At 44.8% G+C, this 26,169-nt stretch overlaps 2 protein-coding genes across 4 annotated transcripts in view; one reads left to right on the top strand and one right to left on the bottom strand.

Moving 5' to 3' along the window:
* Positions 1-26,169, bottom strand: part of RNF121 (ring finger protein 121) — a 231,211-nt gene that overhangs the window by 46,031 nt on the left and 159,011 nt on the right. Inside the window, exon 1 of one of the 3 annotated variants that reach the window (XM_050756318.1) lies at positions 21,526-21,944. The exons of 1 other annotated variant lie outside the window; for it this stretch is intronic. In XM_050756318.1, coding sequence (XP_050612275.1) covers positions 21,526-21,588 — 63 coding nt within the window. In that variant the 5' untranslated portion in view covers positions 21,589-21,944. Of the gene's footprint in view, positions 1-21,525; positions 21,945-26,169 lie in introns of those variants that run through there. One more of the 3 variants, XM_050756320.1, reaches the window with a different exon arrangement.
* XNDC1N (XRCC1 N-terminal domain containing 1, N-terminal like) overlaps positions 22,298-26,169 on the top strand; it is a 40,309-nt gene continuing 36,437 nt past the window's right edge. The window contains exon 1 of the mRNA XM_050756548.1: positions 22,298-24,012. The gene's annotated coding sequence lies outside the window, so the exon portion shown is untranslated. The remainder of the gene's footprint in view (positions 24,013-26,169) is intronic.

Genomic DNA, 26,169 nt, shown 5'->3' with positions numbered 1-26,169 from the left:
ACTTTCATTATGGCCGGGCGCGGTGGCTCAAGCCTGTAATCCCAGCACTTTGGGAGGCCAAGACGGGCGGATCACGAGGTCAGGAGATCGAGACCATCCTGGCTAACACAGTGAAACCCCGTCTCTACTAAGAAATACAAAAAACCAGCCGGGCGAAGTGGCAGGCGCCTGTAGTCCCAGCTACTCGGGAGGCTGAGGCAGGAGAATGGCGTGAACCCGGGAGGCGGAGCTTGCAGTGAGCTGAGATCCGGCCACTGCACTCCAGCCTGGGCTACAGAGCGAGACTTCGTCTCAAAAAAAAAAAAAAAAAAAAAAGATGACTTTCATTACTGCATTTTTTTTTTTTTTTTTTTTTTTTTTAGACGGAGTTTTGCTCTTGTGCAATGGCACAATCTCTGCTCACTGCAACCTCCACCTCCCGGGTTCAAGCGATTCTCCTGCCTCAGCCTCCCCAGAAGCTGGGATTACAGGTGCAAGCTATCACGACTGGCTAATTTTTGTATTTTTAGTAGAGACAGGGTTTCAACCTGTTGGCCAGGCCAGTCTCAAACTCCTGACATAAGTGATCCACCAACCTCGGCCTCCCAAAGTGCTGGGATTACAGGCGTGAGCCACCATGCCCAGCTATATCAATAAAAATCTACCAAGCGACTACCATATGCATACACCAAAAATGTCCATCACTCAGAGGATGACCTCCCACCCTGGCTTCAAGCATCTGCTAACTGTAAAGGACCCTAAACTCTGAAACCCAATCCTCTACCTCTTTGGCTAAGCAACTTAGCATTTCACACAACTCAGCTGATCCTTCTATATTGAAGACTGATCAACTACACAAAAGAGAATTCTTTTTTTGTGGTTTTTGGGGTTTTTTGTCTGTGTTTTGTGTGTGTATATGTGTTGCTGTGTTTTGTTTTTGAGACGGAGTCTTGCTCTGCACCCAGGATGGAGTACACTGATGCAATCTTGGCTCACTGCAACCTCTGCCTCCCAGGTTTAAGTAATTCTCTGCCTCAGCCTTCAGAATAGTTGGGATTACAGGTGCGTGCCACCACGCCCCGATAATTTTTTGTATTTTTTTTCAGTAGAGATGGGGTTTCACCATCTTGGCCAGGCTGGTCTTGAACTCCTGACCTCGTGATCCACCCACCTCGGCCTCCCAAAGTGCTGGGATTACAGATGTGAGCCACCGCGCCTGGCCGTGTATGTGTGTTTTAAGATGAAGTCTTACTCTGTCGCCCAGGCTAGAGTGCAGTGGCACGATCTTGGCCTCCTGGGTTCAAGCGATTCTCCTCCCTTAGCCTCCCAAGTAGCTGGGATTATAGACACGCACCACCACACTCAGCTAATTTTTGTAGTTTTAGTAGAGATGGGGTTTTCACCATGTTGGCCAGGCTGGTCTTGAACTCCTGACCTCAAGTGATCTGCCTGCCTGGGCCTCCCAAAGTGTTGGAATTACAAGCATTAGCCACCATGCCTGGCCTGTTTTTGTTTTTTTGAGACAGGATCTCACTCTGTCGCCCAAGCTGGAGTGCGGTAGTGCGATCATAGATCACTGCAGTGTCGACTTTCCAGGCACAAGCAATCCTCCCGCCTCAGTTTCCTGAGTAGCTGGGACTATAGGCATGCACCACGACACCCAGCTAATTCTTAACTAATTCTTAAATTTTTTGCAGATAAGGGGTCTCCACATGTTGTCCAGGCTGCTCTTGAACTCCTGGGCTCAAGTGACCCACTCACCCCAGCCTCCCAAAGTGCTAGGATTACAGGCATGAACCACCATGCCCAGCCGAGACTTCATTCTTTCACAAAACATTAGAGAGGAATAAGCCCAACCTTTGCCCTTGATGTATTCACAGTCCAAGAAGTAGGGAGAGACAGACTATTAAACATAATATAATATGATAAGGATAACCTTTGACATATACACAAAATGCTGTGTAAGCCCCAGAGAAAAAGATTAGCTAGCTCATGAACCTGGTAGGTTCAGCACAACCAGGCTGACTGTCTCTATCTGGTGGGGTTCAGATACTGTGGTCTTCTGTGTGATTAAGATAACAAGTGAAGTCCAAAGGTTCACAGGCTACCACATTTGTAGCTCCCCATTCTCCTCTCATTCACATTCTTCCCCAACTCCTTAGCTTTGCCAAGAATTCAAGGCCAGTAAGTTGAAGTGGACACCTCATCTTTCAGGCCACCAAAGTCATAAATCAGCTGGAGATCATGCAGACACTGGATATGCTTAGCCTGACAAGGGTGGCATACTTTGGGCAGTAGAGTGAAAGTAGATGTTGGCTGTAACAGCAGATGTGGCTGCTGCAGCTGCTGCCTGCCCTTCACTCCCACCCCTCCTACCATCATCAGAAAGCACATCCTCCAGGGCAGTTGAGTTGGTAAGTTTTTGTTTTTGTTTTTTGAGACAGTTTCACTCTGTTGCCCAGGCTGGGGTACAGTGGCGCAATCTCGGGTCACTCCAACCTCCACCTTCCAGGTTCAAGCGGTTCTCGTGCCTCAGCCTCCCAAGTAGCTGGGGCTACAAGTGCACACCACCACACCAGGCTAATTTTTTTATTTTTAGTAAAGATAGGGTTTCACCATGTTGACAAGACTGGTCTCAAACTTCTGACCTCAAGTGATCCAACCGCCTCAGCCTCTCAAAGTGCTGGCATTACAGGCGTGAGCCACTGCACCTGGCCAAAAAGCTTTTTAAATTAAACTTTTCAAATTTGGGAGCACCTAAGTTTGCTTCTTTGGTTCTTCAATTGCTATCCCATCAAATTCCTATTTTTCAGTCTGGCTTCCTCCTTACCTGGTCCTCCTCTCTCTCTCTTTCCTATATGCACTGCAGTTTTCCATATACCCAAACATTTTACCCATCTCTAAAGATCCAATCCAGGTGTCATTTCCTCCAGAATCCTTCAGAACAGAACTATCCTATAAACTCCTCAGGCCTTTACAGCCTGGACAGTTCATGTGCTGATCATATCTAAACATCTATAAAATCTCCCTTGAGTTTTTCATTGCCATAGTGCCTTAGTTCAGACTTTATCCCTTGCTCTTTCTCTAACAATTGCAATGGCCTCCAAAATGATCTCCTAGACTCTAACCTTGCCAGCACAGATTCATGACACAGGAGCAGACACAGTGATCTTTATTAGACACACACCTGACTGCATCATCCTACTACTTTGAGAAACTTTAATGACTTTCTATTGCCTTGGGGTTAAAGTTCAAACTCCTTAGTAGGACACACAAGGGACTTCATAATATGGCCCACCCAGCTATCTTATTTCACCACTCTCCACCAAATGGCTTATATTCCAGCCACACTAAACCATCTATCTCTTTCATCCCTCAGTGCTTTCTTTGGCTGCTGCCGTCTTTTCTCTCTAGAATTCTCCCCTCACCTTCACTCTTTCACTGCCATATATATATATATATATATATATATATATTTTTTTTTTTTTTTTTTGAGACAGTTCTTACTTTTACTTTGTCACTCAGGTTGTAGCACAGTGGCTTGATCATAGCTCACTGCAGTCTCAACCTCCTGGGCTCAAGGGATCCTCCTGCCTCAGCCTCCTGAGTAGCTAGGACTATAGGCACATGCCACCATGCCAAGGTAATTTTTCCATTTTCTGTAGAGATGGGGTCTCAATATATTTGCCCAGGCTGGTCTAAAACTTCTGGGTTCAAGTGATCCTCTGGCACCAGACTCCCAAAGTGATTGGATTACAGGTGTGAGCCACCATGCTTAGCCATATCATCCATTTTAAGTGAGAAATTCAATTACTGTTAGTATATTTAAAATAAGATGCAACCAGCCAGGCACGGTGGCTCACATCTGTAATCCTAACACTTTGGGAGGCCAGGTAGGCAGGTCACCTGAGGTCAGGAGGTTGAGACCACTCTGGGCAACATGGTGAAACCCTGTCTCTACTAAAAATACAAAAGTTAGCCAGGTGTGGTGGCGCATGCCTGTAATCCCTGCTATTAGGGAGGCTGAGGCAGGAGAATCGCTTGAACCCGGGAAGCAGAGGTTGCAGCAAGCCGAGATCACACAATTGCACTCCAGCCTAGGTGACAGAGCGAGACTGTCTCAAAAAAAAAAAAAAGAGCCAGACGTGGTGGCGAGCATCTGTAATCCGAGCTACTCAGGAGGCTGAAGCAGGAGAACCACTTGTACCCAGGAGGCAGAGGCTGCAGTGAGCTGAGACGGCACCACTGTACTCTAGCCTGGGTAACAGAGGGAGACTCTCTCCAAAAACATAATGATAAATAAAATAAAATAAGATGCAACCATCTTATTTTAAATCATTTCCATCATAAAACAAACAAACAAAAAAACACAGAACAACAAAAAAAAACCTCATGCTCATTTACTAACTCCTCATTCCCACCCCCAAACCCTGGTAACCATTAATTTCTTTTATACTGCTATATATTTGCCTTTTTTGGACCTTTCATACAAATGAATTCATGCAGCAGCTGAGTGTGATAGCATATGCCTGTAAACCCAGCTACTCTGTGGAGGGTGAGGGGGAAAATCGTGTGAGTCAGGAGTTACAGACCAGCCTGGACAACACAGCAAGACCTTATCTCAAAAATAAATAAATTCATTTATTGAGTGTGTGATCTTTTGTGACTGTCTTCCTTCACTTATCAAAATGTTTTCGGCCAGGCACGGTGGCTCACGCTTGTAATCCCAACACTTTGGGAGGCCAAGGCGGGCAGATCATGAGGTCAGGAGATCGGGACCATCCTGGCTAACACGGTGAAACCCCATCTCTACTAAAAATACAAATAATTAGCCGGGCGTGGTGACGGGCGCCTGTAGTCCCAGCTACTCGGGAGGCTGAGGCAGGAGAATGGCGTGAACCTGGGAGGCAGAACTTGCAGTGAGCCGAGATCGCGCCACTGCACTCCAACCTGGGCAACAGAGGAAGACTCTGTCTCAAAAAAAAAAAAAAAAGTTTTCAAGGATCACCCATCACCCATGTTATAGCAGTTATCAGGAGTTCACTCCTTTTCTTACTAAATACTATTCCATTGTATAGCCAGACAATTTTATTTATCCTTTCATCAGTTGATGGACATTTAGGTTGTTTCTACTTTGGGGCTATTGTGAGTAACGTTCCTATCAACTCTTGTGTATAAGTTTCTGTGTGAATTTTTCTTTCTTTCTTTTTTTTTAAAGACAGAGTCTTACTCCCAGGCTGGAGTGCAGTGGCACAAACATAGCTCACTGCAGCCTCGACCTCCTGGGCTCAAGTGATACTGCCACCTCAGCCTCCCAAGCAGCAGGGACTACAGAAATGAGCCACCATGTCTGGCTATATTTTATTTTCAGGGGAGACGGGGTCTCCCTGTGTTGCCCAAGCTGGTCTTGAACTCCCGGGTTCAAGCGATCCACCCTCCACAGCCTCCCAAAGTGCTGGAATTACAGGTTTAAGTCACTGGACCTGGCCTTTTGCCCATTTTTTACTAGGTTATTTTTTTTATTGATGAGTTGTAAAAGCTCTTTATATGTTCTACAGACAAATATCTTATTAATATATGATTTGCAAACAGTTTTTCCCATTTAGCCATCCTAGTGGATCTGAAATCGTTCAAGGATCTTTTGAGTCTCATTCTTTGTATTTCAGAGAACTAGCTCGTAATCTGGTATACGGTATGTGTTCAATAAATGACAGACATGTTAAATAATATTAACTGCTTTGGAAACAAGGATAAATGGCTTACTTGTTCAGCATCCCCTTCACACTTAGTACTAGACACAAAGCGAATGCTTGGAAAATACTCAGACACTGAGTAACTCTCTCTTGAACAAACAGTAGGGATGATATTGCAGAAGAATCCAGAGGAACTGGGAAAGCCATCTGAAACAGCCAATGGCTGCTAAGTTTAAAAGTGACTCCTTTTGACACAGTGGCCATGTGAAAAAAATTAAAAATCTTAAAAATAAATAAATAAAAGTGAATCTTGGCCAGGCATGGTGGCTCATGCCTGTAATCTCAACACTTTGGGAGGCCGAGGCAGGAGGATCACTTGAGGCCAGGAGTTGGGAGATCTGCCTGGGTAACATAGCAAGACTCCATCTCTACAAAAAATTTAAAAATTAGCCAGGTGTAGTGGCACACACCTGTAGTCCCAGCTACTCAGGAGGCTGAGGCAGGAGGATCACTTGAGCCCAGGAGGTTCAGACTACAGTGAGCCATGATCACACCACTGAACTCCAGCCTGGGTAACAGAACGAGACCCTGTCAAAAAAAAAAAAAAAAAAAGTGACTCTTCCTTATAAGAGAAACACTAACATAATCCTACTTGATCTTTAATAGCCAGCAGTAAATACTTTCCAAACTTAACATAGCATACAGCTAGGACTGAAGGAAGCTTTAGGGAGAAGGGAAAACCAAAGTTCACGGCTGGTAGTATCAGAAGGCCTAGGTCAGTGGGATAAGAAATATATCTACTATCTTTTCCTTCCTTCCTATTACTCAATCTACAAACTTAATCCAGGTTCTTCAACCTCATGTACTTCATGAGTCACTGTGTCACCCAAGTTCAAATCTTCTGGTGTCCTAATGCTGTCTGTGAAAGTAAGAACTCCTTAGTAGACTACACAATGCCCTCCACAGGAGCACTGAGAGTGAGCTCTCAGGACCACACAAGGCCATGACCTGACCCCTAGCTGTCTTTCCAGTTTTACCTTCCTCTGCTCCCATCTCCTTTGGGACTTAACATATGCTCTTCTGCAGTATATATAATACATCAGAAATTATGTGCATTTTAGAATTAGATAAATCTGGAAGCCCTACTTGCTGGGATTAAGGCAAATTTTTCCTGTCCCTTAATCCCTCCTCCATTTCTGCCCCAAGAATGATCTTTCTATAATGCACATCTGATCCATGTCATTCACCTAAGTTCCTTTTTTTTTGAGACGGAGTCTCGCTCTTTTGCCCAGGCAGGAGTGCAGTGGCACAATCTCGGCTCACTGCAACCTCCACCTCCCAGCTTCAAGTCATTCTCCTGCCTCAGTCTCCCAGGTGGCTGGGATTACAGGTGCACAGCACTATGCCTGGCTAATTTTTTGTATTTTTAGTAGAGACGGGGTTTCATCATGTTGCCCAAGCTGGTCTGGAACTCCTGACCTCAAGTGATCCTGCCACCTCAGCCTCCCAAAGTGCTAGGATTACAGACATGAGCTACTGCGCCTGGCCAACCTAAATTCTTAAAGCTCTTCTATAGCTAATCATCAGCTACAGATAAAAAATCCAAACTCCTCAGCACAGCATATAAGGCCTTATGTGTCATCACATCTGCCTCCCTTTCCAGTCTCCCTACTTTATCATTACTCCCCACCTTCTACTCTGAGGTTCCAGTAATACTAAACTGCATACAGTTCCCTGAAGGTGCCATTCCCTTTCTCACCTCCCACCTTGCACATGCTGCTCCTCCTGCCTAGAGGGCTCTTCTATTCTTTCTTTAGCTGGTTAATTTCTAGTCACTTTCACACTCAGCTATGGTATCACTTCTAGGGATACCTTTTCTGATCCCTTGCCTGCCATTTCTGGTGCTCCCTGAAATCTCTGCTTCTTCGTATTATAGCAATTATTACATCTGTTTACTAACTTTTGTACTACATCATGAGAGCCTGAGAGCAAGGCCTGTGTCTTTGTTATCTTTCACATCTAATGCAGTACCTTGGTAAATTCGCAGTGTGTGACCAATCAATAAACAAGTGAACAGGATTCTCCCAACACACAAATGAGGCTGGCAGAACAAATGACTTCATTATTATTTTAAAGCTGACAGCATTATCTATTGACATGTCACAGATAACAGGTGCATAGCAGAGCTAAGATAAAAAGCCAGATCTTCAGAGTACCAGAACAATGTCCAAATGTCCTAATTAACACTAAATGGTACCTAATTAACATTAAATGGTACCATGGTGATGCCATTTATTTAAGTCAAAGCAAAAAAATTCCAAAAAATATAAAAGTCAAGCTTGATTATTTTCTTTCCTTTACATTACATATCCAATCCACCAGCAAGTCCTGTAGGCTCTATTTCAAAACATATTCTAAATTTATCCACTTTTCTCCATCATCTCTGCTATCCCTGCTATGGTTTGAATGTTTGTGTTCCCCAAAATTCATATGTTGAAATCTAATCTCCAATGCAATAGTATTCAGAGGTGGAGGGAACCTTTAGGAGGTGATTAGGTCGTGAAGGTGGAGACCTCACGAATGGGATTAGTGCCCTTACAAAAGTGGCTTTAAGGCCGGGCGCGGTTGCTCAAGCCTGTAATCCCAGCACTTTGGGAGGCCGAGACGGGCGGATCACGAGGTCGGGAGATTGAGACCATGCTGGTTAACACGGTGAAACCCCGTCTCTACTAAGAAATACAAAAAACTAGCCGGGCGAGGTGGCGGGCGCCTGTAGTCCCAGCTACTCGGGAGGCTGAGGCAGGAGAATGGCGTGAACCCGGGAGGCGGAGCTTGCAGTGAGCTGAGATCCGGCCACTGCACTCCAGCCTGGGCTATAGAGCGAGACTCCGTCTCAAAAAAAAAAAAAAGTGGCTTTAGGGAGGCTATGTGTCCCTTCTGCCACGTGAGGACATAGCAACAAGGAGCCCCCTTTGAAGCACAGAGCCCTTGCCAGACATCAAATCTGCTAGAACTTTGAATTTAGACTTCCCAGCCTCCAGAACTGTGATATATTTTTCTGTGTGTGTGTACATATATATATATATATATTTTTTTTTTTTTTCTTTGTTTTCAGACAGTCTTGCTGGAGTGCAGTGGCACGATCTTGGCTCACTGCAACCTCCGCCTCCCAGGTTCAAGTGATTCTCCTGCCTCAGCCTCCTGAGTAGCAGGGATTACCAGTGCCTGCTACCATGCCCAGCTAATTTTTTTGTATTTTTAATAGAAACAGGGTTTCAACATGTTGGCCAGGCTAGTCTCAAACTTCTGGTCTCAAGTAATCCGCCCGCCTCAGCCTCCCAAAGTGCTGGGATTACAGCCGTGAGCCACTGTGCCCGGCCAAATTTCTGCTGTTTATAAATTACCCAGTCTAAGGTATTTTACTATAGCAGCCCAAAAGGACTAACACACACCCTCAACTCTGAAACACTATCATCTCCCATTTGGACTATTACAATAACCTCCTAACCCTCTCATTGAGTCACCTCCTACAATCCATTCTTCTCAAAGCAGCCAGAAAGATCTTTTTAAAAATGTAAATCAGCTCACATCACTCCCATTTTGAAACCCAATCAAAGTCTTCTCATTATACTCTCAAAAAAATTCAACATGTACCGCAGCAGCTACAAGGCCTTATAAATCTGACCTTGCCAGACTCCCTGACCTCATACAACACCATTTTTCCTTTGCTAACTATGATCTGTTGCACTGGCATTCTTTTTTTTTTTTTTTTTTGAGATGGAGTCTGGCTCTGTCGCCCAGGCTGGAGTGCAGTGGCGGGATCTCAGCTCACTGCAAGCTCCGCCTCCCGGGTTTACGCCATTCTCCTGCCTCAGCCTCCCAAGTAGCTGGGACTACAGGCGCCCGCCTCGTCGCCCGGCTAGTTTTTTTTTTTTTTTTTTTTAAGACAGAGTCTCGCTCTGTCGCCCAGGCTGGAGTGCAGTGGCCAGATCTCAGCTCACTGCAAGCTCCGCCTCCCGGGTTCACGCCATTCTCCTGCCTCAGCCTCCAAGCAGCTGGGATTACAGGCGCCCGCCACCTCGCCCGGCTAGTTTTTTGTATTTTTTAGTAGAGACGGGGTTTCACCGTATTAGCCAGGATGGTCTCGATCTCCTGACCTCGTGATTCGCCCATCTCGGCCTCCCAAAGTGCTGGGATTACAGGCTTGAGCCACCGCGCCCGGCCTCGCCCTGGCATTCTTTTTGGTCCCAGGACATACCTTGCTCATTCCCATTAATTTGTACTTAGAACCTTCACCTGAAACATATGTGCTTCCAAATCTGGAAATTGCTAGGTCTTCACCATTCAGGTCTTGGTTCAAATAGCATTTCCTCCGAGGCTTTCCATAACCACCCTATTTAAAGTAGCCCTTCTCTTCCAGTCATCTTTATCACATTACGTTACTTTTCTCAAAGCACTTGTCACCATCTGGAGTTATCCTGTTTATTTGTTACCTGCTTTACCACGTTAGAACTAAACCTAATATGAGCAAGGACCTCGGTTGTCTTGTTCACTGCTGAATTACCGGGACCTAGAAAAATGTTTGACACTGAAGTCACAAGTATTTGAAGAAGGAAATAATGAATAATTAATACAGACCACAAACTTAATAAATGTTTACTGAATACATGAGTGAATGAATTAGGGAGATAAATAAAGGGCAAAACACAAACAAGTGAAAGCACTGCTATTTAACACTTTTATAGCTGCTCACTTTTCTCCACCCTATTGTCTTTGCTCAAGCTCAGGTCCCCATCATCTCGCTCCTCAAGTACTGCAATATCTCCTAACTGATTTATTCTCCTTTTTCCAACCTGATCCCTCCAAAAGTAACTTCCAAACTTCAACTAGACTTGGTCATTGAGACACAGATCTAACATGTTACTCCTCTGCTCAAGACTCTTCAGTGGCTCTCTACAGCCCAGGCTTTTTAGCACAGTCACTCACTGCTATCCCCTTATGTTTAACCTAAATTCCAGTCATACAGAACTTCGTATAGTTTCCAGAATATTCCACGCTGTTTAACGTCTCCAAGCCTTGCATATCTTTTCATTTTGCTGGACCACTCACTCTTCCTTACCTCACTGATTTTGACTATCTATTGAACTCAAACTTAATCCTCAAGAACAAACTCAAACACCTTCTCCATTAAGTCTTTAAGGATTCCTGAAGCAGAGTTAATCACTCCTTCTTTTGTGTCAGCACAGTACTTAACACATGCTGACACTATACTACAATCATCTGTTCCCATGTCTGGTTTACCTCATGAGACTATTAATCTCCTGAGAGAGTTTTCATCTTTGTGTCCCCAGCACAGTATCTAGCATATATCAGCACTCAATAATTGGTGACTGAAGGAATGAATAAATGTATCCAAACTCCTCAGTCTGGCATTCAAAAATCAACCTCATGTTGGCCCCAACCTACCTTTTCTAATTTAGCTCTTACTCTTCTCTTACTTGCTAATCACAAATACATCCTCATCTCTCAACATTTACCTCGAGCGTTCATTCCTAATGCTCTAATGAAATTCAAATCATCCAGGAAGGCCGAACTCCACGAAGTCTTCCCTAGCCATACCAATGAGAGGGACTTACTTCACCTACAACACTTTGTTTTTTTTCTACTGGAAAAAAACATTTAGTACTTCCTGTTTTAAAATTATGGCCACTATCTTTCCAACTGGACTACAAGTCTTATTTTTCTAACTAGACTGCAAATTCCCTAAATACAAGAAACATGGCTTTCTCTCAACCCAAATTCCTAACACAGTGACTTGCACAAAGCATGCAGTTATCAGTAAATATGTCATTAGTGAGGAATCATATACTTAAGGATTAGAGATTTCATGCCTTTATTCCTTTATACATGTGCTTTTACCTTGGCCTAAAGAGGCCTCCTATCCACACAGTAAACTTTTAAGAATCAGCCTAGGCCGGGCGCGGTGGCTCAAGCCTGTAATCCCAGCACTTTGGGAGGCCGAGACCGGCGGATCACGAGGTCAGGAGATCGAGACCATCCTGGCTAACCCAGTGAAACCCCGTCTCTACTAAAAAATACAAAAAACTAGCCGGGCGAGGCGGCGGGCGCCTGTAGTCCCAGCTACTCGGGAGGCTGAGGCAGGAGAATGGCGTGAACCCGGGAGGCGGAGCTTGCAGTGAGCTGAGATCCGGCCACTGCACTCCAGCCTGGGCGACAAACCGAGACTCCGTCTCAAAAAAAAAAAAAAAAAAAAAGAATCAGCCTAAATGCCATACCCTATCGGAAGTCTTCTTTAATGCTCCCAAATAGACTTAAGTACTCCTTCTTCTGCACACCTGTGGTATCTTGTACATAATTTAAAACTCCACTCATCATACTATATTGTCATTATCACTTGATGGGTTCCTCTCCCAACTAGACCATAACCTCTTTAGAGCAGAGATAGTCTCTTTATCCATTTATTAATTCCCAAGACTAAAAAGAGTACCTGGCATAATTAAGTGCACAATAAATATATAGTGACTTTTGAAAATAGTGAATCCATGTCATAGTGTATACCAGCAATAGTGTACATTATAACATGAAGACATGAGGTTGTATCACCAGGTTCAAATACCACCTCCACTTATAAGCTATGTGACCCTGAATAAATTACTTTTCTGTGTCTCAGTTTTTCTCATCTGGAAAATTAAGATCATAACAGTATTAAAACAGAATTGGCTCTTCCTCTTCCAGTAAGCAGCCCAAGATGAGCTGTGAAAATGGTTGCCTATTAATTTGACCCAGAACATCCCACAAAATCATGCAAATCAAGACATGAAAATCTTCATATAAGGAGACGCAAGAAACTGCCCAGGCCATGGGGGTGGAGGGAAGTTGGGGGGGCGATGCAAATCCAAAAGGCCACAAAGTATCTGAAAGATGTCACTTTATAGAAGCAATGTGGCATCAGTAAGTGTGCCTAAGTCAAACAGTGAGGCTGGGCACAGGGTTCATGGCCCAAAAAGAGTGAGTTTTTGCTGCACACACTGAAAAATGCAGAGTAATGCTGAACTTAACAGTTTAGATGAGCTAGGTGCAGTGGCTCACATCTGTAATCCCAGCACTTTGGGAGGCCAAGGTGGGCAGACCGCCTGAGGTCAGGAGTTCAAGATCAGCCTGGCCAACATGGTGAAACTCCATCCTACAAAAATACAAACATTAGCCAGGCATGGTGGCGGGTGCCTGTAATCCCAGCTACTGGGGAGGCTGAGGTGGGAAAATCGCTTGAACTCGGGAGGCAAAGGTTGCAGTGAGCCAAGATCGCACCATTGCACTCCAGCCTGGGCGAAAGAGCGAGACTCCATCTCAAAGGTTAAAATAAAGAGTTAAGATGTATTAATAGGTTATCTGGTCATCGAACATATCCAGGTGCATGAAGCACCCAAGATGCACTGCCATATTTACAGAGCTCAAGACCAAATTAATCTATACATGAGCTCCCCTGCCACACTGAGATGATCCTACCAAAAAGGAGAAAATCATTACTTAACCAAAAGAGGTGGTTGCACAGAAAAAAAAGATCCCAGACGAAATGGATCAAACAAAAACGTACGGTAGGAGAATAAATTCAGGATAAAATGAATTCAAATAAAAGGTTTTTTAAAAGAATTAAGGCCAGGAGCAGTAGCTCACGCCTGTAATCCCAGCACTTTGGGAGGCCGAAGCGGGCGGATCACCTGAGGTCGGGAGTTCGAGACCAGTCTGACCAACATGGAGAAACTCCGTCTCTACTAAAAACACAAAATCAGCCAGGCATGGGGACGCATGTCTATAATCCCAGCTACTCAGGAGGCTGAGGCAGAAGAATCGCTTGAAGCCAGGAGGCAGAGGTTGTGGTGAGCAGAGATCTACCACTGCACTCCAGCCTGGGCAACAAGAGCAAAACTCTGTCTCAAAAGAAAAAAAAAAAGAATTAAGAGATTACACTTGTAAAATGCTTACTTTACTGCCTGGCACATAGTATGCACTAAAAAAGTTAGCTATTCCTGTTATCATTAAAATAGGAGAAAAGACTTTTTGCAGGGCACTAAATGACAAGCTCAGAGGTAATTAGGCTCAATCCTATGGGCAACAGGGAGTAAAATGTCGCATGAGGCTTCTAAGTAACAGAATGCATTGAGTTACTGATAACACCCTGTGAAAAAGGAGGACAAAATGAACAGAAACCTTGGCAGGGGTTATGCTCTCTGCCTCCCCTTTCTCCAGTCTCTCCCTAGCTGCCCGGGGCCAAAAACCCCATGGCCATGATCCAGCATCCTCTTGGGAAAGTTGCACTTTAGAGGGAACTAATGAGTTTATGTTCACCTACAAATTTTTCTCTGAGGAATAAAGGTAACAAATGACTTCAAGGGAAAACACAAATAACATAGAGATAAGAAATGACACAAGATGGATTATATTGGATTGCCTTCCATTGAGTAAGATTTCAGACCAAATAAAGCCAGGAGTACTGGGGCCTACATCCCCCAGAGGCATTCTCTGGCAGTGTTTGTGCCATGGCAAGTCAGAGATGCAAAGAAGCAGAATCTGGGAAAAAGTATGACGAGGACTAAAAAGTTGAAGCAATACAGAAATAAGAATCTAATCCAATCTGAGGGACACTCCGACAGAGGCATTCAGAAGCAATAGTCTGACCATGGAATGATTAGCTCGCTATCATTAGACGGGTTCACATACACACTGGTGTCCATTTTCTGGGGATGCTCAACATGGGTGGATGGACTAGATTTAAGATTCATTTTCCAACACAAAAATTAGCTGGGCGTGGTGGCAGTGTCTGTAATCCCAGCTATTCTAGAAGCTGAGGCAGGAATCACTTGAACCCAGGAGGCGGAGGTTGCAGTGAGCCAAGATCGCACTCCAGCCTGGGCAAACAGAGCGAGACTCTGTCTCGAAAAAATAAAAAATAAAAATTCAAGTTCAATAAATATTTGAATAACTACTCCATGCTAGCCACTGTGCAAGATTAGGTGCTGAAAATACAATGATGAAAAAAATGATAAGGTGCAGTCCCCTCAAGGAGTTCCCTGCCTAATGGAAGAGACAATACGATATGGTAAGTGCTGACGGAAATCTGTACAGGGAGCTATGGGAGCAGAAAGCAGTGCCGATGACTCACTGGTAAGGACCAATTTGGCATTAATCTAAATGAATTCAATGAAAATATTTCATAGGCAGTTTAAAAACAAATACTGATATGGTCAAATAGTACACATGCCAGTCACACTTTGCGATTTAGTCAACATTCCCTTTATCCTTGACAGAATCCACACCTACAAGCATTCTTATTTACTCAATAAATATATTGATATGGACTACGTGCCAAGCACTAAGCAAGGCACTGAGGAACGTACAAAGATGAGAAAAATAGTCCTTGCACTCAAAGAATTAAAACATTCCTCTTCATCTTCATCTGTCCTTCCCCTCTTCTCCTAACCCCCTTACTGATCGACTGACATATTAAATTCCTTCTGGAAGTAGATGTGTTATTAAGCCATAATAAAAAAGTGACCTGAAAAAGGCCAGGCCCAGTGGCTCACGCCTGTAATCCCAGCACTTTGGGAGGCCGAGGCAGTGGATCACGAGGTCAGGAGATCGAGACTATCCTGGCTAACACAGTGAAACCCTGTTTCTACTAAAAATACAAAAAAAAATTAGCCGGGTGTGGTGGCAGGCACCTGTAGTCCCAGCTACTCGGGAGGCTGAGGCAAGAGAATGGTGTGAACCCAGGTGGCGGAGCTTGCAGTGAGCCAAGATCGCACGACTGCATTCCAGCCTGGGCAACAGAGCAAGACTCCATCTCTTTAAAAAAAAAAAAAAAAAAAAAAAAAGTGACCTGAAAAAAAAGCAAGGGTGAGCTGGGGGTGGCAGGTATTGGAATGGGAATTTAAATGGGAATCTGCCAGGGTATCTGCCACAGCATGAGGTTTTGACTGAATTCCAAAGTCAAAGGTGATGGAATAAGAGGTTATATATAAGCCCTTTTGTCTACTCCTTCCCCATCACCATTTTTAATTCTGTCATCCCAATGTTAATTATGAGCACAGATTATTAAGAATAATTATAGGCCAGGCGTGGTGGCTTACGCCTATAATCTCACACCTATAATCCCAGCACTTTGGGAGGCCAAGGCGGGCGGATCACAAGGTCAGGAGATGGAGACTATCCTGGCTAACACGGTGAAACCCTGTCTGTGCTAAAAATACAAAAAAATAGCCAGGTGTGGTGGCACGCACCTGTAGTCCCAGCTACTCAGGAGGCTGAGGAAGGAGAATCACTTGAACCCAGGAGGCAGAGGTTGCAGTGAGCCAAGGTCGCGCCACCGCACTCCAGCCTGGACAACAGAGACTCCGTCTCAGGAAAAAAAAAAAAAAAAAAAAAAAAAAAGGAGAAGAAGAATTATATCTTCATTCATTCATTCATTCAGTCATTCACTAGTATTTACTGAGTACCTGATGAGAGTTATAAGAAACATGGCCAAAATAAAACTCTGGGATCCAAGTCTTTCAAAGCTGCAAAAGATCTCAAAGGTCACCTAGTCCAAACCCACCATTTCACAGACAAAAAACTGAGGTACAGAGAGACTGGAATCTTTCCTGAGTTCACATATTTATACATTTATTGAGTCATACTCTATGCCAGGCACAAAGGATAAAGGAATGAAAAGGCCTTCCTTTCTAGGAGAACACAGTCTAGTGGGAAAGACAAATACCATGACTCCAGTTAAATCACCTCCGGAAAGGAAGACCCAAATGTACAAAATGGAAATGTCTAGCGTAGAACAGGATGGGCAGTATAGAGTACTCATATTGCCCGTCGTGGTTAACAGCACAAGCACTGAAGTAGTCTTGGATTTGAACCCCAGTTCTGTCACCTACCTGGCTGTATAACATTGGGCAAGTTACTTAAATTCTCTATGCCTCAGCTTCCACATCTATAGAATGAGATAGTAATAATAGTACATATCTTATAAGGTTATGGTATTAAATTAGATCATGAATCTAAGGGCTGGGTGCAGTGGCTCATGCCTGTAATCCCAACACTTTGGGAGGCCGAGGCGGGCAGATTGCTTGAGTACGGGAGTTTGAGACCAGTCTGAGCAACATGGTGAAACTCTGTCGCTACAAAAAGTTAGCCAGGCATAGTGGTGCACACCTGTGGTCCTAGCTACTTGGCAGGCTGAGGTGGGAGAATCACTTGAGCCTGGGAGGCCGAGGTTGCAGTGAGCAAAGATCACTCTACTGCACTCCAGCCTGAGTGACAGAGTGAGACTGTCTAAAAAAAAAAAGAATGCATTTAAAACACTTGGCACAGGACTAGGCACAGAATAAGTAATCTGTATTATTTCACCCTCAGCACTCTTTTCTGCTAAGCCCTGGCTTCAGAACCCTTCTCAACACAGGCTTCTAAGTATCTATGATCAGGTGGCTGTCTCTGAGATAAAACAAATCTGCTATTCCTAGTCTAGAATATGAGTCCACTGTTTACTATTTTATGGCTTTTTCCCCACTACACTTGCCACCACTCACTTTACATGCCTAAAAAAATCCAGAGGTAGTCAGATATCCAGACTAAACTTCAATCACATATTCCTTGATCCCTCAGTAAGATATTGGCTTGGACCAAAAATCTCTAGAGAAGAAAATCCCTGGCAACAAGGTATATTTACTAAATGTCTATAGGGAGAGAACCACAGGTGAAAGAACAAACAAAAACCCAGTGATTACTGCTTGAAGAAGCAAGGGATGGGAACTTCCACAGTCTGCCCGCTGGGGGTTTACCAACTTATCTGGGAAAAGGAGACGTAACACTGACTGCCACTTCCTCCTTGATGTACCTAACGCACTCCCCTCACTATCACAGTATCTGTGACATATTTTGCATGTACTTATCACTCTTTCTCTACTCATACCAGTCTGTGAACTCTCTGAGGGCAATTATCACACTTTATCCATCTTGGTATTATCAGGCACACCAAAGTGCCTGGCACACAAATGTTTCAGAAGTTTGAGGACTAAGTTGAGAAATGAGGGAACAAACTTAAACAGAGAAAACAATAAAAGGCAAGGGGAAAAGGTATCAGTGTAGATCAGAATAGTCCAAGAAGCCAAGGGAGCTAGAACTTTAAGGGGCAGGTGGAATTTCAAAAGGCAATAAGGGAAAAGAAAGGTATTCTAGGCAGACTGGACAGCACCAACAAAGCCTGGCAGTAATTAGAAACAGTACATAGAGTGCTACAGCCAGAAAGAGCTAGAGACGATTTCATCCAATAATTCAATTCTCATGGGGATGTCATAAACATTTAATAAAAAAGCATATACCATTAGGCAGAAGAGCTGGCATATCACAAACATCCACTAAATGGTAGCTATCATACTACTAATCAAAAATAATGATTATCAAATACTTATTGGGTGCCTACTGTATGCCAGGAACATACTGAGTGAAGAGAATACAATGGTGAGCAAGATACACTTGGACTCTGCTCTCTCACGAAGCTTACAGTCTAGTGGGGAAGGCAGACAATTTTATAATGGTTGGTGGGGCTGGCCTAGGCAAAGTACAAGTAGGCTGAAGGAACATAAAGTGGGGTCACCCAGGCTGGGCGCGGGGGCTCACACCTGTAATCTCAGCACTTTGGGAGGCCGAGGTGGGTGGATCACGAGGTCAGGAGATCAAGACCATCCTGGCTAACACGGTGAAACCCCGTCTCTACTAAAAATACAAAAAATTAGCTGGGCGTGGTGGCGGGCACCTGTAGTCCCAGCTGCTAGGAAGGCTGAGGCAGGAGAATGGCGTGAACCCGGGAGGCGGAGCTTGCAGTGAGCCGAGATCGCGCCACCGCACTCCAACCTGGGCGACAGAGCAAGACTCCATCTCAAAAAAATAAAAAAATTTTTTTAAAAATTTAAAAAGTGGGGTCACCCAATCAGTGGACTATAACAGAAAAATCCTTGGTTTTCAAAGGGTGGCTTCAAGCACCTTAGGGGTTCTGTTGAATCCATTCAAGGACCACAAGGCTTCAGAGTGAGATTTTGTTTGAATAAAAGGATTCATGACTAAATAAAGGTTTAAAAACCACCAATCTAGGCCAGGTGCGGGGGCTCACGCCTGTAATCCCAGCACTTTGGGAGGCCGAGACGGGTGCATCACGAGGTCAGGAGATAGAGACCATCCTGGCTAATATGGTGAAACCCCGTCTCTACTAAAAAATACAAAAAAACTAGCCGGGCGAGGTAGCGGGTGCCTGTAGTCCCAGCTACTCGGGAGGCTGAGGCAGGAGAATGGCGTGAACCCGGGAGGCGGAGCTTGCAGTGAGCTGAGATCCGGCCACTGCACTCCAGCCTGGGCGACAGAGCAAGACTCCGTCTCAAAAAAAAAAAAAAAAAAAAAACCAATCTAGTCCAATCTCCTCTTTTAACAAGAGTAAAACAGGGCCAAAGAGAGATAAATTATTCACCTGAGGCAATAATATTAATACCTCAAGTTAGCTGCAGGCTGGGATATCTGCTTTGAACTCTGGCTTGAGCTGGAAACTCCTCACTGAATCTGCATGATTTCATATCATTTTGGTAGATAAATAGGACTTGGGAGTGGACACATCCAGATTCACAGTCACTAGCCAGGCAATGCCCTGGCTGGCCCTATTGGGTATTGAAGTGCTTTTCTACCTTAATTCCCAAGTTAGCTTTCTGTGCCCAAAGGGTGCATCTAATTCCTTTCAGAGGTTGGTTAGCCTCCCCTTTGAGGAGGAAATCACTAGCTCCAGGAGTAGACTGACACAGTGGCTCACACCTGTAATCTGAGCACATCTGGGAGGCCGAGGTGGGCGGATCACCTGAGGTTGGGAGTTCAAGGCCAGCCTGACCAACATGGAAAAACCCTGTCTCTACTAAAAATACAAAAAATCAGCCGGGCATGGTGGTGCATGCCTGTAATTCCAGCTACTGAGGAGGCTGAGGCAGGAGAATTGTTTGAACCCAGAAGGCAGAGGTTGTGGTGAGCCAAGATTGCACCACTGCACTCCAGCCTGGGCAACAAGAGCAAAACTCCATCTCAAATGAAAAGAAAAGAAAAGAAAGAAAATGTTATTTTCTCCTCTGCCAAAACTGCTCTTTATCTCAATGAACCCTGACATACACAACTAAAGCTTTGAGATATACGTAATTGTCTCAAGGGAGAGCCCATGACTAACAAACCATAAATAAGAACTTCAATGCAGTATCTACCCTTTCCAAAGTGTCTTCAAATATATCTCATTGAACCACAGCCAACTGTAATCATAGAAATGTAAAAGCCAGAAGGGGTCTTAGAGGTCATTTCCACAACCACTTCACCTAACCAACCAACCGATATCCAAACACCTATAGTCTCTAGTGATTGGGAGGCAGAAGACTACAACACTTCTTTAAAAATTCCCCTGCTGTGATCACCTGCCAATTTCTCAGTCCCTTCCTCCCATCTTAATGATCTCAATCAGGTAACCCAACTCCTCCAACTCATCCCACTACCAGACAAGTCTTAGTGCTTCCCAAGTCCACTTCTCCCTTTCTCTGAACCTCATCTTCAATCATCCCCAATCCTCCCCACTCTTCCCACACCCAACACACAGCAAGGGGCCTCTAAGATTCTGATCCCTCAGAGATCTCCCTGGTTCTATCTCTGACAACCAATCCCCTTCCTCCTACTCCTGTGATGTCTCTGTCCATATGATGGCATGTGCAGGATCACAAACACCACTAGATCTCAATGCCTCTGGCTTCAGAATCTTTTCATTTTCCTTTTTCACCTCTCTCTCTGCTTCTCTGCCCTGTCCCTTCACTCCTTTCACACTCAACATCTCCTTTCTCCTAGTGATTCCTTCAAGGACCACCGGTAATTTAATATCCCAGTCTTTAAATGCCTATTAGACAGGTAAAGGGAACATACAATCTCAAGGAGCTCACCTTCAAGGAACTCATAAGTCTAGAGGGAGAGAGAGAGACACTTATTTATCGTTTAAAACTCAGCAACTCCGGGAAGCCTTCCCTATCCCAAGCTGAACTGTTACACACTTCTCAGTGCCACCATTATATCTTTAATGCAATGACTATTCTTGTCTGTCTCCCACCACTAGATTGTGGGCTCTTCAACAGAGGAGCCCCTTGTCTCCCTAGCACCTGGCCCAGGATCCGGAGCAAAAGTCATAATGTTTATTAAGTGAATAAATGTATGAACTCCGGCATACAATCATTTATTCATCCACTTGTTCCTTCATTCGTTGACGAAAACTTTACTGAGCGTACATGAGATACAAAGTCTTAGAATGTAAGGATAAACAAAACATATCCAACTTTAAGATAACTCAAAGCTATACTACTAGTGGATTAGCACTCTTTCCAGGTCTGTGTCCCCAACCCCCATCCTAGGCTTAGACAGAGTCCTCTCCCACAGAGGAAGCCCTTGAAGAAATTCACGCCTCTCCAACTCAAACTACCTCTTAGCCCTTCGGTCCTACCCTAAGACCCCCAGCTAGTAATCACAAAATCTTAACACCCCCACCCCTCCGACCTCTCTCTCTGTCCTCCATCTCCAACCTTGAAGCTAATGCAAGTCTTCTACTCCCAGGGCCGCCTCGGAGTCCCCAAGTCAGGAGTGCCTCTGACTTCCCTCTCCACGCACCCGCCCCCTAGTCAGCTCCTTCCCTCTCAGGATCTTTCCCGTCTCTCCTAAGACCCCCACCTCCCGATACCTCACTGCCCCTCCCCTCAGTCTCAGGCTGAGTCTCTCCTCGTCTCTCAACTCCGCTTACCTCATCCAGCTCCCGTTCCCCAGCAGCACCACCTCCAACCTCCACCTCCACCACTGCCGCCATCTTCACGGCTCGCCCCCTCACCGCAGTCCCCGCGCGAGCCAGCTGCTTCCGCCGTTCAAGTGCTCCTAGCCAATCGGCGGCTCGGACTCCAGCAGAGGGGGCGGGGCATCAAAACAGGCGGAGACTGTCAGGCATCAGGAGGTTATCTACCTGATGCACGTTTCAGGATCAAGGAGAGAGGAGTCCCGTGCCCTTTCAAGCTTCAGGAAGGGAGCGTTCTTGGAAAATGAGAAATTTGAATCGCATTATTTTCAGTGGAACTATTTAACCAATTCTTCCCTTTGCAGAGCCAAATGGGAGAGTTCCTAAACGGGCAACTTTCGCGACGCTCCCTCAGTGTGGCCTCCAAAGAGCGAGACGTGGGGACTAGGAACTACGTTTCCCAAACTGCACTGAGGCTGACCCGGAAGTTTAAATTCCGCTCCCTCCACGAGAAAGAGTTGTAGTGTGTGAAAATAAACATTAAAACACACGCAAATTTATTTTCCTGGCTGCAGCACCTGCCGTCTTGCCTCGGTAGGAGTCATTTTCAAAAACAGCAGCTTCTTGAGGCCCAGAACGCATTCCTGTGCTACGGAAAGCGGAAGAGAAGCTCTCGGGGTCAGAAGGCGAAGGTTAGAGGGCCGAATTGGCGGGAGAATAGGTTGGTGGTCCACGATCTGAGGCAACGGTGGCTCCGCGAGGTCCACGGTCCCGGGTGAGGAGCTTTGGGATTTGTTGATGGGGAGGGGAGTGGCCGAGAGGGAGGAGGGGTGGCCATCAAGGAAATGAACAGAGCAGCCTGTTCCCGATGAACAGTGAAAGCAGAGGTACGGCTTGAGCTCCAGAAACTGAGAGCTTAAGAGCCTTGCGGGACCGCCACGGCCCCCACATTCCGCGTCTTAGTTAGGCTGTCATGCCAATTCATACATCTCTGCACACTTTTCTAACCCACATCCTGCGGCCCCCGCTTCTGCCGTACCCTCGTTTTTGTACACCATACTGCCCCACCCCTACGTATGCCTTCGTAACTGATTTTTCAGCAGCATGTGAACTCGATACCTTGCAAGCCTGTAGCCCCAGTGCACACGCCTCTGGGCGTCCGCCTGGATCTGTCTGGTGAATGGAACTAGGATGGCTTGTGAGTCCACAGAACGTCTAGAAAAGTCAGCTTTAGGCCGGGCGCGGTGGCTCAAGCCTGTAATCCCAGCACTTTGGGAGGCCGAGACGGGTGGATCACGAGGTCAGGAGATCGAGACCATCCTGGCTAACACGGTGAAACCCCGTCTCTACTAAGAAATACAAAAAACTAGCCGGGCGAGGTGGCGGGCGCCTGTAGTCCCAGCTACTCGGGAGGCTGAGGCCGGAGAATGGCGTGAACCTGGGAGGCGGAGCTTGCAGTGAGCTGAGATCCGGCCACTGCACTCCAGCCTGGGCTACAGAGCGAGACTCCGTCTCAAAAAAAAAAAAAAAAAGAAAAAGAAAAGTCAGCTTTATATTGGGACCAACAGAAAATTACAGGGAATTATTTACATCATCTACAGGCATCTCATGTACTTAAATAAAAATAATTATTTTCATTTTGTGAAACTTAATACGGAGAATGTTATAAACACTGTACACCCATCACCCTAAATTGACTATTGGCCTTATGATTTATTTGCTTACTCATTTTTTAAAAGCTAGGTAATACAATAAAAGTTAAACTTACCTGTTTTTTCTACTCTCAAGCCCATTACCCTCTCATCTTCTCCAGAAGCAACTATTATGGATTAGAATTAGCTTGTGTTCTCCCAATCCATTTTTTAAAATTATACGTAGCCATGACTATACAGTATTGTATTGTGTTTCATTTTGTTTTTTAATCCAAGTGCTTTTTTTTTCTTTGAGATGGTGTCTTGCTCTGTTACCAAGGCTGGAATGCAGTGGTTCAATCTGGGCTCCCTGCAGCCTCCGCCTCCTGGGTTCAGATGATTCTCATCTCCCGAGTAACTGGGACTACGGACACGCCACCACGCCCGGATAATTTTTGTATTTTTAGTAGACACGGGGTTTCGCCATATTGGCCATGGTCTCGAACTCCTGACCTCAAGTGATCCACCTGCCTCGGCCTCCCAAAGTGCTGGGATTACAGGTGTGAACCACTGTGCCCAACCTGAGTGATACAGGGTCTGGCTCTGTCACCCAGGTGGACTGCAGTGGCGTGATAACTGCTCACTGTAGCCTCCATCTCCCAGGCTCAAGCAATTCTCCCACCTCAGCCTTCTGAGTACCTGGGACTATAGGCATGTGCCACCACACCTGGCTAATATTTTAAATATTTTGTAGAGATCGGGTCCCACTATGTTGCTGGTCTTGAACTCCTGGGTTCAAGCAATCCTCCTGAGCCTCTGCCTCCCAAAGTGATGAGATTACAGGTGTGAGCCACTGTACCCAGCCTTTTAGGTATAATTATTTGTCTTTATTTTATTTTGTTTTATTTTATTTCATTTTTTGAGACAGAATCTCACATTGTCACCCACGCTGGAATGCAGAGGGATGATCTTGGCTCACTGCAACCTTTGCCTCCCAGGTTCAAGCAATTCTCCTGCTTCAGCCTCCCTAGTAGCTGGGATTACAAGGATGTGCCACCACACCCAGCTAATTTTTGTATTTTGAGTAGAAATAGGGTTTCACCGTGTTGGCCAGGCTGGTGTCAAACTCCTGACCTCAAGTGATCCACCCACCTCGACCTCCCAAAATGCTGGGATTACAGGTGTGAGCCACCATGCCCAGCCTAGGTATAATTTTTTAAATATGTTGTGAGGTAGGGATCTACTTTTATTTTTCTTCTCATTGTCAACCAATTTCCTGAGCATCATTTATTACTTTATTGCTTCTGACAGAATCATGATGCTGCTCTGAAGTGTGGGAGATCATGAACATGACAAAAATCCACATCCTCAAAGAGCTTACTACTTAGTAAGGAGGCACACAGGGTAAACAAGTAATTACCAAAAAATGGCAGCAACAGTTTTTGTAAGGGAAGGAGTTCTCAAAGAACTTAATCTTGTGAGAACTACAAGCAGTTTGATTGTCAGAATTGCCAAACCAAGAGTGTTTATTTATTTATGTATTTATTTATTTTTGAGATAGGGTTTCACTGTCTCCTAGGCTGGAGTGTGATGGTGCGATCTCAGCTCACTGTAACCTCTGCCTCCCAAGCTCAAGCAATCCTCTTGCCTCGGTCTCCTGAGTAGCTTGGGCTCCAGGCACACACCACCACATCTGGCTAATTTTTTTTTTTTTTTTTTTGTAGAGATGGGATTTCGCCATGTTGTCCAGGCTGATCTTGAACTCCTGGGCTTAAGATATCCACCGTCCTCAGCTTCTCAATGTGCGGGGATTACAGGCGTGAGCCACCATGCCTGGCCTGAGTGTTCATTGACGATGAGAGATGGTGGAGTTTTTCGCATCAAATCACAAAAATATACTGTGAGTTTCTTCAAAACAGAGGCTATATCTTACTTATTTTTATTATTTTTATTTCTCCAAAATCTAGCAGAAAGAAGGAAAGATATTTGTGTGCCCAGTGAGTTCCCATAGTGGGAATAGTGAGCTTTAATTAATCTGAGCCCTAGAGAGGAGACTCAGGACTCATTTTTCATTCTTCTGTCTTTGAAGCCTTAGCCCCATATTGGCTGTGGCCTGTGAGGAGTGCTTGATGTTTGGATGGCATTCACTAAGGGTTTGTTACTGCTATTGCTACAATCTACCCCACTTTGAATCCTTTATGACTGTGAGCCCTTTGGAGCACAATTTTTATGGTCATTCATTCAACAGACATTTGCAAATCAGAAACTATATTCTCCCTTTTACATTGGGTACACAGAAATGAATCAGACATGTAACCTGTCCCCCAAGAGCTTACAATTTGTCAAGGGACAAAGAAGACATATCCCATATAATTGTAATATGAGGCACTCTATTAAAGGCTAAGTGAGGATTGACAGGATGGAGCTGTCACCTTAAGCTGTTTCAGCAGAGGAGAGGTGACATTTGAGCACCAAAGATGCATTAGATTTGGTAAATGGGAAAGAGAAAGAACATTCCAATCATAGGCAATGGCATGAGCAAAATCTTGGAGAAAAGGGAAAAAAACTTTTGGTGGGGAGGGTAAGCAAAAAGACCATTATGGCCAGGCGTATATCAAGAGTCATGGACTCATATTTTCAGGAGCCAGATGGGTAATAAACATGAATAAAATAGACAGGGTTAAATATTTGAAGATATTCCACCTAAAGACATTCAGACAACTTTAAAACTCCTCTCAGCAAGGAATTGTTGAAGCAAGGTGATGGATGCATGAGTTCATTATACTAATATGTGTGTTTTTGCATATATTTAAAAATTTACCTAAAATGTTTAGCAAAACACGAAGTACAAATACCCATGTGAACTTTTTTTTTTAGAGTTAGGGTCTCACTCTGTCACCCAGGCTGGAATACAGTGGCACCATCATGGCTCACTGCAGCCTCCAACTCCTGGGCTCAAGTGATCTTCCTGCCTCAGTCTCCTGAGTAAAGTAATACAGGCACATGTCACCACACCCAGCTTACCAAG

This window comes from Macaca thibetana, chromosome 14, assembly GCF_024542745.1.
Source record: "Macaca thibetana thibetana isolate TM-01 chromosome 14, ASM2454274v1, whole genome shotgun sequence".
Taxonomy (NCBI): Eukaryota; Metazoa; Chordata; class Mammalia; order Primates; family Cercopithecidae; genus Macaca; species Macaca thibetana.
The sequence above is the reverse complement of the archived record's forward strand: the minus strand, read 5'-3'. Positions and strand labels throughout refer to the sequence as shown.